This window comes from Anabrus simplex, chromosome 3, assembly GCF_040414725.1.
Source record: "Anabrus simplex isolate iqAnaSimp1 chromosome 3, ASM4041472v1, whole genome shotgun sequence".
Classification (NCBI taxonomy): domain Eukaryota; kingdom Metazoa; phylum Arthropoda; class Insecta; order Orthoptera; family Tettigoniidae; genus Anabrus; species Anabrus simplex.
In genome coordinates this window covers 105917935-105933679 of record NC_090267.1, presented here as the reverse complement: position 1 = coordinate 105933679, position 15745 = coordinate 105917935, and the positions used below count along the sequence as shown (strand labels likewise).

The window sequence follows — 15745 nt, the reverse complement described above, 5'->3', positions numbered from 1 at the left end:
TGACCACTCCAAGCTATTCCCTATTTGATTATCTCAATTCAACATATTCTTATAATTCTATTCTAACATTATCTACATATTTACAAAAAGGAAATTACCCCGCATTCACAAATATTTCAAGTGAATGTACTTAATGTCATGGTGGGTTGGCCATCGTTCGAGCCTTGAGAGGCTTCTGGGCATTGTTTACTCCATGTTAATGTTGGTGGAGACCGTTTCTTGCGTCCATTCTGGGTGTCTTCATTCTCCTTGGTTCATCAGCACTGAAAACACACTAAGCAACACCATGTTCAATGTTAATTAGTCTTCTTTCGTCATCGTTAATTGCGCGTCAATCCTAACACTTTTTGCAATATCCATTTCAAAGATTAAGGAATGCTCCTTCACGGTAAATTATTTATACTTCCACGAGCACAGTTTCTGCATTACCCGTTTATGAAACATCACTCCTCTGAATTCAACAGATAATTCCACTTCTTGGTTTTTTATGCGCAAAGTTACTTTACGGCAGATTATTATAAATTTACTGCTACAGTTTTATGCGACACAAAAATTATGGTGGATTCCTACGTGTGAGTCTCCGTTGCAGTTTCTGTATTTCTGCAGACAGAAAATTATCTGTACATTCTGATACTAACACAGTTTATACACTTCTAGTTTACAGTAATATCATTTTACATGGGATTTTTCCCCTCTTAATTCGCGTGTCCTTCCACACTATTTCACCCAGCTTGTTCGTGATCACCACCACGGGCTTCGTCTTGAATACATGGCACTGTCTGGATGACTGCTTCTCACTCCCGAACAACAGCGTGTTCTCACGTCCTGATATCATGGCATGAGTCAATGTCACAGTCTCATGATATTTCAGTACGTCGCGATCGTTCCGTGAATCAAACTTTCACCACCGTCTACAATGTTTCCACAATTATCTAAGTCTTTACTACCGAATTACCGATAACTTGCGCATTACACGTTCGAACAAAGGCTAGGTCAGAACACTCGCCGGCTGTGTGTCTGCCTTGAAAACTTTGCGTCAAGTGTCCTTCTCCCCTCACTAGCGGCCTCTTTTATAATTTCGCCCTGGTTCGGAGATTAGTTAAGGAGTCGTCCCCACTCCACACTCCAATTTTTACTTCTCATGTTCTGCAAGTCCTACAGTACAGGCAATGCAACTGATTGTGTGGCCCATCGATCACTATCACTTGATGTGATGCGGAAACCAAATCGATCGGTAGATTAATTATTATCCGTGATCAAAGGTTAGCACCGCCCCTGGGATTTCCCATTGGGCGTTTGGGTGCTGCTCAAGCGTGGGCACGCTGTTGCCGATTGCATCATCCTTGACGGCGTTATTTCACTCACAATGCTGTGTTAAGCTCACTTATAATTTTGTCGAAGAGCTAATATTCACAATTTTGTCATGACACCTTTTCTTTATATAATTTAGGTGATGTTCTAAGAATATATCATCTAAAATCACACTCTCACGTTGGCATTACTGTGATCTGGCATTTGTTTTTGGGGCGGAGCTATCCACCTATATCTTCCTTCCTTATCTTTCCTTGGCTTACGCTCTCATTTTGGGGGTTTTTCAAGGCACGAAACTCTTGACTTTGGCACTACCCAGTCGAGTATGTTGCGCAATATGAAGCAACCTCTCTTCCATACAGACAAAGAAGCTCAAAAAATATCTTCTTCCCATACATTAATTACCAATAAATATCCACATTACTCATACGGTTACATCATGTAGTTACAAATTTGTTTTAATATGGAGTTTCTGTCAATTTTCATATGAATTTCACCAATCAGCCCCTCCGATGTTAAATTGTTGTCTGTTGTAATACCCAAAATCTTTGTTGGAGTTTTTTCTTGAATATTTCCACATTTACAAGTTAGGTCAGTATCTACCTCCAAATAGTTTTCTCTTTAATATTCTATTCTATCTTTGAAATGCTTATTCAAGTGACCAATTCTGTTCAGTAAACTAGCAATATTTGAGTCCAAGTTCAAAATCGAAATATCATAAACATATACTGTAGCATAATGAACTGTGTTCTGATTGTGGTACATCAACATGAAGAATATAAATAATAGAACCTTTTGGTGTGCCTTTATAAACTATAATCCTAATATTAAAAGAATCATTCTGACAGTAAGCAGAGGGAGGGTCCAATTATTGTCTGCCCAGCTGGACAGAAGGGAGTAGGAGTATGGTTCCCATGGAAACATGGGTGGGCTCACTGCGGTCACCATGGAGGCAATCCTGCTAACCACTTGAAGTTGCCACTTCTTAGCAATGGCGCTACCGTAGCCTCTCCCTCCCTCCTGTGTTAGCTGTCAGAACATTTCTTTTAAGATTAGGACTATAAATATGGCATTGATCTAAATTTTGTGTATTTATTTTCCCTTTTGTTAACTGCCGTCTATTAGTCAAATATGATTTTACTAAATGAAATGTTATCTCTCAGATACCATAAGTCGTATCTCATCTAGCGATGTCCTGCTGAACAGAGTTGTCCCCCCCCCCCCCCCCAATACCACCCCTGCAGACAAGTTAGTGTTGGCAAGCCATACTTAAAACAACTGACCTGGGTTCAGTCCAGCTGTTGTTAGAGGTAATAGATGTGAATTTCTTCAAATTTACAATGGCTGATGACCTAGACATTAGGCCCTTTTAAATAACAACCAAGCATCAATTTTATTTAAGTGTCAATAACAGACTTCTACATTTGTACTGAAAATGAAAACCTACAACCTGTTTTCCAGTCACTGACTGGGTCAGGGATGTAATGAATGAAACATATATAGGCTGTTATTACAATAGGGTCGCCACTCCCAAGGTGATTTCTTAATGAGTGATAAATGCTATGAAATGATGATGGAGAGTGTTGCTGGAATGAAAGATGACAGGGAAAACCGGAGTACCCGGAGAAAAACCTGTCCCGCCTCCGCATTGTCCAGCACAAATCTCACATGGAGTGACCGGGATTTGAACCACGGTATCCAGCGGTGAGAGGCCGACGCGCTGCCGTCTGAGCCATGGAGGCTCCTCTACATTTGTATTATTTGTCTCATTAGTACATATATACGGCTACTCATGGTTAGTAATGGTGTGTGGCCTCGAAAGAGGCATGGTGCAGATCTTTCGAATTTGACACCGTATAGGTAATTTGTGCATCTATGAGGTTGGGGCCCTACCTATAATGAATTCTAATGATGAAGAAGGCACATACACCCAGCTTCTAAGACATTGGAACTAAGCAGTGAATGTTAAAATCCCAAAACTGACCGGGTATTGAAGCTGGAACCCCCTGGACCAAAGGCAGCATGCTAACCCTTTAGCCATGGCGCCCGCGTGGTGAAGTGATTTGATAGAAGTTGAGGATGTTCTTGTAGAACGAAACATGTCGTTTATTTATTTATTTATTCATTCATTCATATATATATATATTTACAGGTATGTTATAGTGTTCTAAGTGTTATATTTCATGTTTCAACTGACTGAAGGACTTGAGTTACATTAACATTGAAAAAGTGGACCCACTCTTACCCCATTAAACATGCATTAACTGAGTCAACACTTGAAAAGAATGGCTTCTTTCTTAACAAATAGATACATGGTGTAAGATTTTGATCAGAAATTTAAATGACAGGAGCTAAGTTAAAGATCAAGTAAAAATTAAACATACTGATTGGCTCGGTTTCATAAGGAACTATCTGCTGGTGCAGTACCTCATTTGATGATTATCTATTCAATTATCTGGAACTGAAAAAATTTGTTTTTAGTTTTGGGGTCTTCATTGACAATGGTAGTTATGCCTATTTTGTACTTGCTGTCAAGATTTGCCTTTCTATCAGGGATTACAATTTAAATACAGGGCAGCAACCACTATGACCTCCCTGTTGACCTCCCCTTTATTGGTCAACATTAGGAACATTAGACGTTAGACTTAGACAATTAATCAGTTAACACCGATCTAAATTTAAGATTGTAGTACAGGTGGCAAATTACCTGTAAATTGTTTACCTAGTCCTTCTTTAAATTATTTCAATGGAAACAATGGCAAGATTTCAAAGAAGTTGGAAATTTATTGAACATCTCCCTCGGTAAATTATTCCAATTTCTCTTCCTATAAAGAAATATTTGCCCCAATTCGTCCTCTTGAATCCCAACTTTAACTTCAAATTATGATCTTTTGTACTTTTAAAAACTATATTCAAGTTTATTTGGCAACTATTGTCATTCCATGCCATCTCTGCACCGACAGCTCTGCACATACCACTTTAAAAAAAAAAATGCTATTGGTGGATCTTTTGCCCCTATTGTATGAACCTGTGTGGAATTGGAATGGCGGTAGTGTGGTATGTTGTATATGAGGAAAGGAAGAGTAAGGATGTCACAAATACCCAGTCCCCAGGCCAAGGATATTAATCATTACAATTAAAAACCCCTGACCCGGCTGGGAATCGAACCCCTACACCACTTAATTCGAGCAGCTCATCTCCTTACTTCCAAGTCTTCCTAGCCCAGATTTGCAGCATTTTTGTAGCACAGCACTATTGCTACTGACCTCTTAGAAGCTAGAACCATGAGAGCTGATTGCTCATTGTGGTTACCCAAGCCTTAGAAACATACTGAAACATGCATTCATTCAGGAAGAACCATCCATGAGGACAATAAAATCTGTTTTCAATATACTGAAAAACCTCTTTTGTGTTTGTGTGGTAACTGTTGCAAATTATGTTCATATGTATAATATTATGATAAATGTTTTGATTTGACAATAATGACAATATTGTGTCAAAGAAGGAACTTAATTTCTAATGAGTTGTGACAAATGAGTGCTTTTTCTCCTCTCTTTCCAGCATTATTCAACAAATCTTTAAGATGCCTCAACGGAAACCTTATGGCAAGGTTTCGGAGCCCATTGATCAGTGGCTGGATTTACAAGGGTTATATCGTAAGCATACTGCTCGTGATGCGTCCTGCTTGTTCCGAGCTGTGGCAGAACAGGTAAAGATAATGTGTCAAATAATTGAAAAATGGTATTCGAGGAATGGAAAGTTGTTTTGTTGATATACAGAGTGATTAGATATGCTTTACTCCAGTGTGTGCAGTGTTTTGCCTATAGGGGGCTCCCTGTTTGTTCACCCTGCATGGGACGAGGATGCCATCCCAAATTAGAGTTTGGAATTCAACCATAGGGCAACTCAATTACATGTACAGTATATAGACTTTAATGTTTTCAATTTTACATGGATAAAAACATTATTTACCTAATTATACCTGTGTCACTGGTGCAGGTCTTAAAAAAAAAAATGGAATTTTGGATAAAATATTAACATTTAAAAGAAATGAAAGTGTCATAGCAATAATAATAATAATAATAATAATAATAATAATAATAATAATAATAATAATAAATGAAATTTACAACATTGAGTCATTCCATGGTCACTGAAATACAAAATGTGTTATATGAATAAACATGAGTATTAAGCATATACTCAAATTTTCTGATCAAATACTGCACTTCATAAGAATTAACTTCTTTAGATTGTACCCTTCAGCTGAGCATATGCTCTTGATAAGAAGGTGGTGGTGTATGAACTCACATTTCGAACAGGCTGAGAGTAGAGTGGTGGTATGAATGAAATAGGGTATCCCTCCAATTGACAGTATATGTTCTCTTTGGATTGGATTTTATTACATATATCTGGCATCTAAGGCATATCTACTGATTTCTTGCTTTTGAGAGAGCTAGAACGAACATTTCCTTACAATTTTCATATGTGAATTTTTATATTAGAAAGGACAGGGCTGTTAAGAATTATTTCACTGCAAAGCTGGAACACCCTAATTTTCATGGAATGGCTCTTACAGTGCTACAGTGCCGGGCTGAGTGGCTCAGACGGTTAAGGCGCTGGCCTTCTAACCCCATCTTGGCAGGTTCAATCCTGGCTCAGTCTGGTGGTATTTGAAAGTGCTCAAATACGACAGCCCCGTGTCGGTAGATTTACTGTCACGTAAAAGAACTCCTGTGGGACTAAATTCCGGCACCTCGGCGTCTCCGAAGACCTCAAAAAGTAGTTAGTGGGACGTAAAACAAATAACGTTATTATTATTACAGTGTTACAGCTGTCTGGCTCCATGGTTAGCGTGCTGGCCTTTCGTCAGAGGGGTCCATGGTTCAATTCCTGGCAGGGTCAGGAATTTTAACTATCATTGGTTAATTTCACTGGCATGGCGTTTGGGTGTATGTGTTGTCTTCATCATCATATCACCCTCATCATGACATGCAGGTCACCTGCGGGCATCAAATCAAAAGACCTGCACCTGCCGAGCCAAACATGTCCTCGGACACTCCCGGCACTAACGGTCATATGCCATTTCATTTCATTGCTACAGCTTAGTCCTTGTCTACTTCTATTCTTCATTCTTCCTCCGACTCGTTGCTTCCATGATAAATTATAACTTTTACAATTCGCTTTACGTCACATCGACACATAGGTCTTGTGGTGACTATGGGATAGGGAAGGGCTAGGAGTAGGAAGGAAGCGGCCATGGCCTTAAGGTACAGCCCCAGGATTTACCTGGTGTGAAAATGGGAAACAGCAGAATACCATCTTCAGGGTCACGAACCTACCACGCTGGTGTAGCAGGGGAAGAGTTGATACTCCCATGTGGCAAGTCCTAACTGGCTTGCTGGTGGACTTAAGCAAAATAAAATAGCTCTCGCGGACCAAACACACAACCCCCTGTGGGTGCGGGATGCAGACGAAGAATACAGCTGCGGTATCCCCTGCCTGTCGTAAGAGGAGACTAAAAGGGGCAACTAAGGAATGATAAAATTTGAAGTATGAGACTACTTGTAATTAGTACCATCATGCAGGGAACACCATGGGTCGCCTTTACCTGCGAGTAGTACTGGTATGTTAGGTACACAATAGGTTTGTGATTAGTAGCAACAGTGTGTTAATCAGGATGGGATTTACAGTACCCGTGATTAGTACCACTACAAGCGAAACATCACAGGCTTTTATGTTGCCTGTAATATTACAGTAGTACCATTATGTGAGAAACACCACGGGTCTGGGCATTGCCTGTGATTAGTACCACTATATGAGCGACACCATGGGTCTGCGTTTCCTATGATTAGTACCCACTGTGTTAGGAATACCACAGGATAGTAAGAGTCCCTGTGATCAGTACACCTATGTGAGGAACACCATACGTTTGCATTGCCTGTAAGTATCGTATTGTATCTATCTTATTATTTGCTTGTAAGTGATGCCACAATGTGAGAAACACCATAGGTCTGAGTTTCATGCGTGTATTACATTACCTGTAAATAGTACCATAATGTGTACGCTACTTGTGATTAGTACCGCAACGTAACAAATACCATGGTTCTACTTTACTAGCAATAAGTACCATTATGTGGGGCCAATGACCTAGATTTTGGACCCCTTTAGACTACAAGCATCATCGATTCAATATTGTGCTTTAGAAGCAGTCCCTTGGTCAGTAATACTGTTGTTTTACGATAGTTTCTGAGAATGTGGAGCATTGGGGGTTGGATCCACTGATTGTTTCAAATTCATATTCATGTATTCATTCTTTGTCATCACGTTTTGAATTCTGGTTCGTGGATGAATTTGGACTTTTAAATTGTTCTTACATTTTGTCTCATTTCGTACCATTAAGGGCCAGTGACCTAGATGTTAGGCCCCTTTAAACAACAAGCATCATCTTTATCTTCAGGGCTGCGACAGTGGGTTCGATCCCACTACCTCCCGCATACAAGGTGTTAGCTTCGTGACCCAAACCACTTACTCAGTTAAATGACAAATTCTTCCACTTCAGGAACACCTCATCATTATAGTACTTCATAGTTATTTCCTCGGCATATTTTACTTCATTTCTCCATACCTCTGCTGTCATCTGTTGGATATTTATATCACAACTTGACAAGTATCTCGTTAAAGTCCAAATGCCCATATCCAATAACACTTTCACTTCCCATATCTGATCAAGAGACTCCTTCCATAGCTCTGTGTAATCCATGGCCTGACCTTGAAACCACTGTTTTGTATGAATACTGCTTCGTTGCAGACTAGACCAATTCTATAGCATTGAAAAACTAGTGATATGGAGGGAATTGTAGGTAAGTATGGCCTTCATTGTGTAGTATCTTGTCAACAACATACCTGCTTTACAATATTAGCTAAACTCTTATTTCGATGCTCTTTAATCTTCTATGAATGTATGTCAATATATAATCGACAAGCGTAATATGCTTCCAGAGTCGGTTGTCAATATATGTAGTCGACATCTATTTTTTCCATTCTGTGTGGTCGCTTGTCGATTGTATAACACAGCGGCACCAAAGGATGCGTTCAAGGATCCATGTAGTAGCTTCTATTGCCATCTCCATGCAGTATTTGCAACTACTAGGAAATCTACATAGAGAACAAGCTACGAGAACATGCACATGGCCAGATGGCATCAGACCAAGTTTGAGCTGGCCCTTCCGGGGTGAATAGTAAATGGTAAAAACATTCAGATGAGGAACCGATAAATGAAGTGTTAGGAGAAGACACCGGCAGAGATGATAGCAACTTTAAGATTGATTTACAAGGGACATAAGAACAATCAAGTGACGAAAGCGCCTAATGACTGGAAACCTAATGAACCCACGTTCTGTAATAAATCGCATCCTGTACAGACGAACCTATTACTTTATGCAGAACGTATCAATTATTTTTAGCAGGGTTTTGACAATGACTAGTTCGCTACAGTTGATGGATGTAAACCTTATGCATTGTATATTAATTGGAAAGGTCCCCATTTTGAAAAGTAGTAGGATTTTAGGCATAGAAATTCGTATTTTTAGTGCACATAAATTTTGTATAAAATTTTATGAACCTGCTTGTTTACTTCAGACCAGGTAAGTCCTGGCTGCAGAAATTTCTCGGACCCATACATCTGCAAAGGGTTAAATGACTTCACTTCATATGACACAACTTTTGAAGCTCATTTTTCATTGCATTTTTTGGGAGGACACACTGTTCTTCCTCAACCATGAATATAAAATGAAGGAAATTTTAAAATTAAATTTATAACATTAAATATCGTTCATTAGAAATTTTTTAAAAAATGTATAATTACAACTAATTAATACTTGGTCCATTTCATTGTCAGTTGCTGTACCACAAGTTTACATCGGTATGGTATGCTGTATTATCCATCACAATTACACAAGATCCTATATTTCTTAATCCTATTATTATTTACACCCACGTCTGAAATTTGTGACTATTCATAGCACCATGGTACTCCTGATTTACCTTCAGATTTGTTGCAAATATTAAATAAACACCTGCAAGAATTTTGAGATTTAACCTGAAGTTGTCATAAAATGTATTTACAAAAAAATATAAAGTAACCTTCTTTAGGGATATTAAAGGACAAAAATAGTGATTTGTGATGTATGGCTGAAAAAGATGTCCAATTTTAAGTCAAAGCAACTTAAATGCAGCAACGTCACTTAAAGTTGATGTGATGGAATTAGTAGCCTACTCTAAAATGTATTATGAATGTACCTCTGTTATTATTATTTCTATATTACAAGTCCCTCACTTATTTGAATATATCAGACACTAAGAAATAAGGTGTTTAGAAAGTAAATGTCTGACAGGCAACAGTTATACGAAGTACACTGACAAAATTATTTGGCTTGCCTAAGGTTGAGATTAATTGATTACTGTTAGGTTCTTCAGTATGCCAAAACTAATTTTGAATAAATAAATTTATAGACTATCTGAAAAAGAAAACATATGGTAACAGAATTATACCCAAAAAAAGGAATAATTAAAATAGAATGACATTTTCGTTCTTGAAAGTACATAATCAGGTTCAATCAAATCACACTCACATATATTTAGAAATGGGTAAACAGTTATGTTTATTTCCTTAAAAACTTGAAATTTGGAATATAATAAAGTCCTCACTGCTCTCCACTCCAGCATAAAATGCCAGCTGTTGCAATACCGCTACTCTGTTATTGGCGTGATTCGGCTGGCTAGCCAGTCTGTTGACCCACCGCCATGCCACACTCCCCCAACCTGGCTAGGTCAATGACATGCTGTAGTTTACTCACAGGTGTTCTATTTTTCTGCTCCCCTAATTATTATTATTATTATTATTATTATTATTATTATTATTATTATTATTATTATTATTATTAGCCTGCCTGGTGGCCATGATCGTTCAGGTGTTGGCATAAATGGTCTGACATTGTGGTTAGCCAGTTCAAGTCCCGTTGGTTAAAAAAATGTTTACCATCAGAATGTTGGCCGGCAGGGTAGGGAAGGTGGTGGTATACAATTTCTAATCACTAGATTGCATGCCAAAAGACTGCTTTAATTTCCAAACCTCTCTGCAGTGCTCGTATGAAGTGAGGGCATATGATTCTGTTGATGTTGATTCGTCCGTCGGATGAAGACGTTAAGCCTTGATCAGGCCCCTTGGTGCTATTCGACAGGTGTCATTTTTACCATCGTATTAAAATTGTTTTGCCAACTATGCAGTGGCTCATAATGACCATTTAATGGGTTGCCAATTATACTGGTAATTTTCATTGTCATTTTCTGTTTACGTCAACTCTTTTGGAATTGTACTTGCAGTTTTATTATTATTATTATTATTATTATTATTATTATTATTAATTTTTTCTTCGTATTGTTGTCATAAATTAAGTTTTTAACTTTTTATCATTGTAAATTTAGTTGTGGAAATTCAGTTTTGATTTTCCAAAATATGTGGCACTGGAATTTGTTACTTGACATTTGAGTTCATTCAAATTATGCTACCATGTTGTTGTTGTTGTTGTTGTTGTTGTTTAAATTGTTTTTGAAAACTATTTTGAGGTTGTCTAATGAGTTTTTAACGGGCTGGCTAATTTTCTTAAAATTTTTTGTTAGTCATTTTCATTTACGTGAATGCCTCTCGTGGGATTATATTCATAGTTTCGTTGTTGCTGTTATTTTTGTGTATTTGGGATTAAATTTATGTTTATTATTTGACTGAGCAAAGTATGAATTAAAGTGTACCTTGTAAGACATTATTTTTATTGGTTGATGACAACCTAATGAAAATGCCTGTAGTGGCCAAGTGAGTACACGCATGCAGTCCAAGCTTATTTTCTAGCTCATTTTGTCATGTCAGGTTATGTTTTTTTTATTTAATTGTATGGCAAGAATGGTAGGTAGGTTTTATATTTTTAAATATACTATCAACCTGTTACTATTAAGTGTAACTTTTCCTGTTATGGACATACAATCTGTCACACGCTGTGTCACTGTGGGTAGCTGTATGGACTAGGATCAGAAGTAGTAATAATTGTTTTAATTAAATATACTTTTTGTCTCTTACAAACACTGTGCAAGAATGTGTTACAAGTACTATGCTATCATTCTTTTTATTTTGAGTTATAATACTGAAAAGTCACTGTGTGCGTAGAGCACTTGTACTGTATCTTTTTTCTTATGTTTTACAGCTGTTCTACACTCAAAGTTGCCATGAAACTGTGAGGAGGCATTGTGTGGAATTTATTCAAAGAAAAAGGCACCTATATGAAGAGGTAATAGCTTAGTTCTATAACATTTGTTTTATTCATCTTATGGTCCTCTTGAATTTTTGTTTCAAATGGTGTCTGGTGTAGTATCAGTAGCTCCCAGAATAACCGTTGACAAATGAATGGCTTGGTTGGCTGTCATTTATGGCTGAAAAATTCTCGTTGCCTATCCTTAAGATGATAGCTGGGCGGGGTTGGCCGGTTCTACTCACAATCTGACCAATCCCTCTCCTACTTGAACCGGGTTGCTTGTCTGTCGTGTCTTGAGACGCATTCCTGTTCCCAGTCCCATCCCCCCCTCAATCCAGAATGGGCCGGACCTAGTTTTCTGACATCAAGGCTGGGCACTTGTTCTTCAAGTATCGTGTTCTTCCACACTGGTAGCACTTCCTAACTGCGCTGGTCTCTTCCGTAGCTTTGATGTTGTGTTTCTGCCGTTGTCCAGTTTTCATTTCAAGTGACTGATATTTCACCCCTAAATTTCACTTTTGATTTGGTGTTAGTGAGAGTCAATTTTATCATGTTTATTAGTTTGGGGTGTAGTTCAAGGTGTCTTAAAATTTTAAACAGGGATTCTCTGTGGATGCAATCGTAAGCTTTCTTGAAATCTACAAATGTTATCACTATATCTGTGTTTCTTCTGTTATAGTCCATTATCATCCATTCTGTTCTACCCACTGTTTTCTTCGCACAGCTGCAACAATTATCATATATTGCTTTTATGATTGTTATTAGTTCCTTGCGAATGCCCCTGTGTGTCAGGTTTTCCCATACATTTGTTCTGGGGATGTTGTCGTATCCTTCTCTAAGTCTATAAATGCCATTACTTATATCCCAAGGAACTTAGAATACTCAATAGGTAGGTTGTTCCGGGCATGTGTGCTGCCATTGGTCATCGGCTTGTGACGTCATCGGGAAGACCACATCTGCGGTCTGTAACATTCTCTGACTATATCCTTTCCATATTCCCAGCTCTTTTCCATGATCTGTCGCAGAATGAAAATGGATTCCACTTTGACCTTCCAGTTCTGAATCCAAATTGTTCCTCTTGTAACTGGCTTTCCACTTATTTCCAATATCCTTCCATTATCTTAGCAACATGGACAATGATGGTGATTCCTCAGTAGTTTCTGCACATCTTCTTATCTCCTTTCTTGAATACTGGTATTAAAACCCTCTTTTCCCAATCCTCGGGCACATTTTTCTCTTTCCGTACATGCTTGAGAATTCTATAAGACCACTGGAGTCCCATTAGTCCTGCTGCCTTGAGCATTTCTATGATTACTTCATCTATTCCCACAGCTTCTCCTGTCTTTATCTTTTTAACTGCCCATTCCACCTTTGTCATTGTAATGTCTCATTCCTTTTCAGTTACTACTTCTATACCTGCTGCCTGGATAGCTTTCTCCACATGTCTAGTTTCTTACGTTTATCAGTTCACTGAAATATTCTTTCCATCTGTTCATTATCTTTCCGGGTTTTATGTATTACTTGTGGGCTGGTGACCTAGATTAGGCACCTTTAAACAACAAGCATCATCAGTATTACTCCTTTATTCTTAAAAAAATCCTGTGTTCTCTGCTTCATTACCATGGTTTCTTACAATTACAAATAATAATTTATTTCCCCCACAGTTCAAATCTTCCTTCTCTTCTTGGGTGAATGTTTCTAAACTTTTCTTTGGCTATTTCTTTTTTTTGCAAACTCTTTTCGCTACTATGTATCTCACTCAACTCTCTTCATTCTTTTGTGTTTCCCATTCTTTCTAATTTTTCTTCTTTTCTTTTACATTATCTTTCACTCTGTCATTCCATCATGTTGTCTCTTTTACCCTTCCTGATGTTCTGCCACGTGTCTCTGCACACCTTACAAATGCACTCTTAAAATTATTCGATTCATCTTCAGTATCTGTCCTTGATATCAGTTTCTGTAATTCTGTCCTAAACTCTTCCTGAACCTCCTTTTTCTTTCAATCTCTAGACCATAATCTTTCACTTTTTTCCTTGTAGTTTTGTGACCTTGCCTACTTTCAACTTATCTATCACTGCTCTAAGGGCATTCCAAAGGCTTCCTCAGGCTTAGCTTAACATCCATAAGACATTTCTGATGACCTTTTTCCACTAATATGTAATCAGTCAGTGTTCTTTTGTCTCCCCATCCATTCCTGGTAATAATCTTCTGGCTATTTTTCTTCTTGAACCATGTGTTTCCTTTTATCAGTTGGTTCCTCTGACAAAAATACATTAAAATATCTCTTGTTGCCATACCCATATGGCCCCAGAATTTTTTCTCTCCCCAGTGTCTCTCTTCCCACTTGTGTATTCAGATCTCATTGTATTTCTCCACTTCAAGAAATTGTTCTGTTTTCTTTTCTTTATTTCTAGCTTGTGGAGCATATACTTGGATCATATCTGTATTCCTGTATCAGACTGTATCATTGCTATAATCATTCTGTCAGTGATCTTCCTCACCACCTCCACATATTCCAGGATGTCTTTTCTAACGTTCATTCCCACTTCGTTTACTGTATCCCCTTTAAAACAGCCTGTACCTTTCAGTTTTCATTCCCCTCTTCCTTTCCATTTTGTTTCACTGAGACCAAGGATGGCTATGTCCTTTTCATTCATATCAGCTCTTCGGTCTTGTTTGTCAGAGTTAGGTTATTGACTGTCTCGATTCAGATATATTGTGATAACTGGTCGCTCACAGCTTCCTCAGTCCCTGAAGAACTGCGCATTGTCTGCAGCGGACGCCCTAGCATTTTCTGAGGCCACACCATATTTGCACTCATTTTAGGCTCGTATTATGATGGGTTCGTCACTCCCAGAGGTATTTTAGAGCTGCTGCCAGCAGGTGGTGGGGTCGCTCCTAACTTGGAGTACAGAAGTCTTCTGCAGCCACCCCTAATCTGGGGACAGACGCTGCTTGATGGGTTCCAGTGTCATTTCTTTTACTGAGGGGAGCATCACCCCGATCTAAGAGAACTCAATTGGGAGTTCTAAATTCCCATGGAGGGAATTAGATATTTTTCCACCAATAGAGCATGCTAGGCGGGCATTAATTCCATTGTGGAGTTTTATCTCCCGTATGCAGTTATCAGACTGTGCCTCATAAAGAGGCTTCTGATAAGTTCACCTGCATACACCCCAGCATCGGTGGGTAGGGTCTGACACATCCCACTCTGACGAGTCTAGTGTCACACCTAAGACGAAATGCTGGTTAATAGAGCAAACGCCTGAAAAGCCATACATCTAATTTTGATCTGACTAAGAGAACTCATCCGCCCGAAGCCGTTGGTCCTCTTAGAGGGTAGAGTTATTTCTTGCCACCCGACACATGGCACAGTCACTGGCTGTACTGTATACTGTATTATCGTAGCAGACTGGACCAGCCAGACAGGCTCAGTTTACAGGACACATTCTTCTTTTAAAAATGGTTGTGGTTGTTGTTGTTATTATTATTATTATTATTATTATTATTATTATGGTTATGGTTTGTCGTTCAATTGTATCACCTGAGAACTGAGCATGGACGCTGCAATTTCTTACACTATAAGTAGGGTTGGATGGATTCTCCTATGTGTGAATGCAGTGAACAGGAGCAGACCACGAACCATGTCATCCTGCGCTGCCCTCTTCATGCCTACTCCGCAAGCCCCAGCGACCTGTTTCATCTTTCATAAAGTGCTGTAGAGTGGCTGAAACACTTGGACCTGGACTTATAAATTTGTAGTTATAATCACCAAGCGATTAAATAAATAAATAGATAGATAGATAGATAGATAAATAAATAAATAAATAGATAAATAAATAAATAAATAAATAAATAGATAGATAGATAAATATTAATTAATTATGGTCTGTATATTGCTTGTTGTTTAAAGGCGCCTAACATCTAACGTCATCGGCCCGGTTTGTATATTACCATAGATTGTTGTAGAAATAATATTGTAGCATAGTTATGTAACTTTTGAGGGTGGCAGTGGCAGTATCCTTATGATCTGCCTACTAAATTTAAAAAAACTGAGTAATTTTCAAAAGTTCAACATTTTAGATTGGATATTTAGTAAGATCTGAGCAGGGAACCACTGGGAATCGAAC

At 38.3% G+C, this 15745-nt stretch overlaps 1 protein-coding gene across 1 annotated transcript in view; it reads left to right on the top strand.

Moving 5' to 3' along the window:
- otu (ovarian tumor) overlaps positions 1 to 15745 on the top strand; it is a 328266-nt gene that overhangs the window by 51434 nt on the left and 261087 nt on the right. The window contains exons 2-3 of the mRNA XM_067144171.2: positions 4873 to 5020; positions 11568 to 11651. Of these exons, the coding sequence (XP_067000272.1) occupies positions 4895 to 5020; positions 11568 to 11651 (210 nt within the window). The 5' untranslated portion in view covers positions 4873 to 4894. The remainder of the gene's footprint in view (positions 1 to 4872; positions 5021 to 11567; positions 11652 to 15745) is intronic.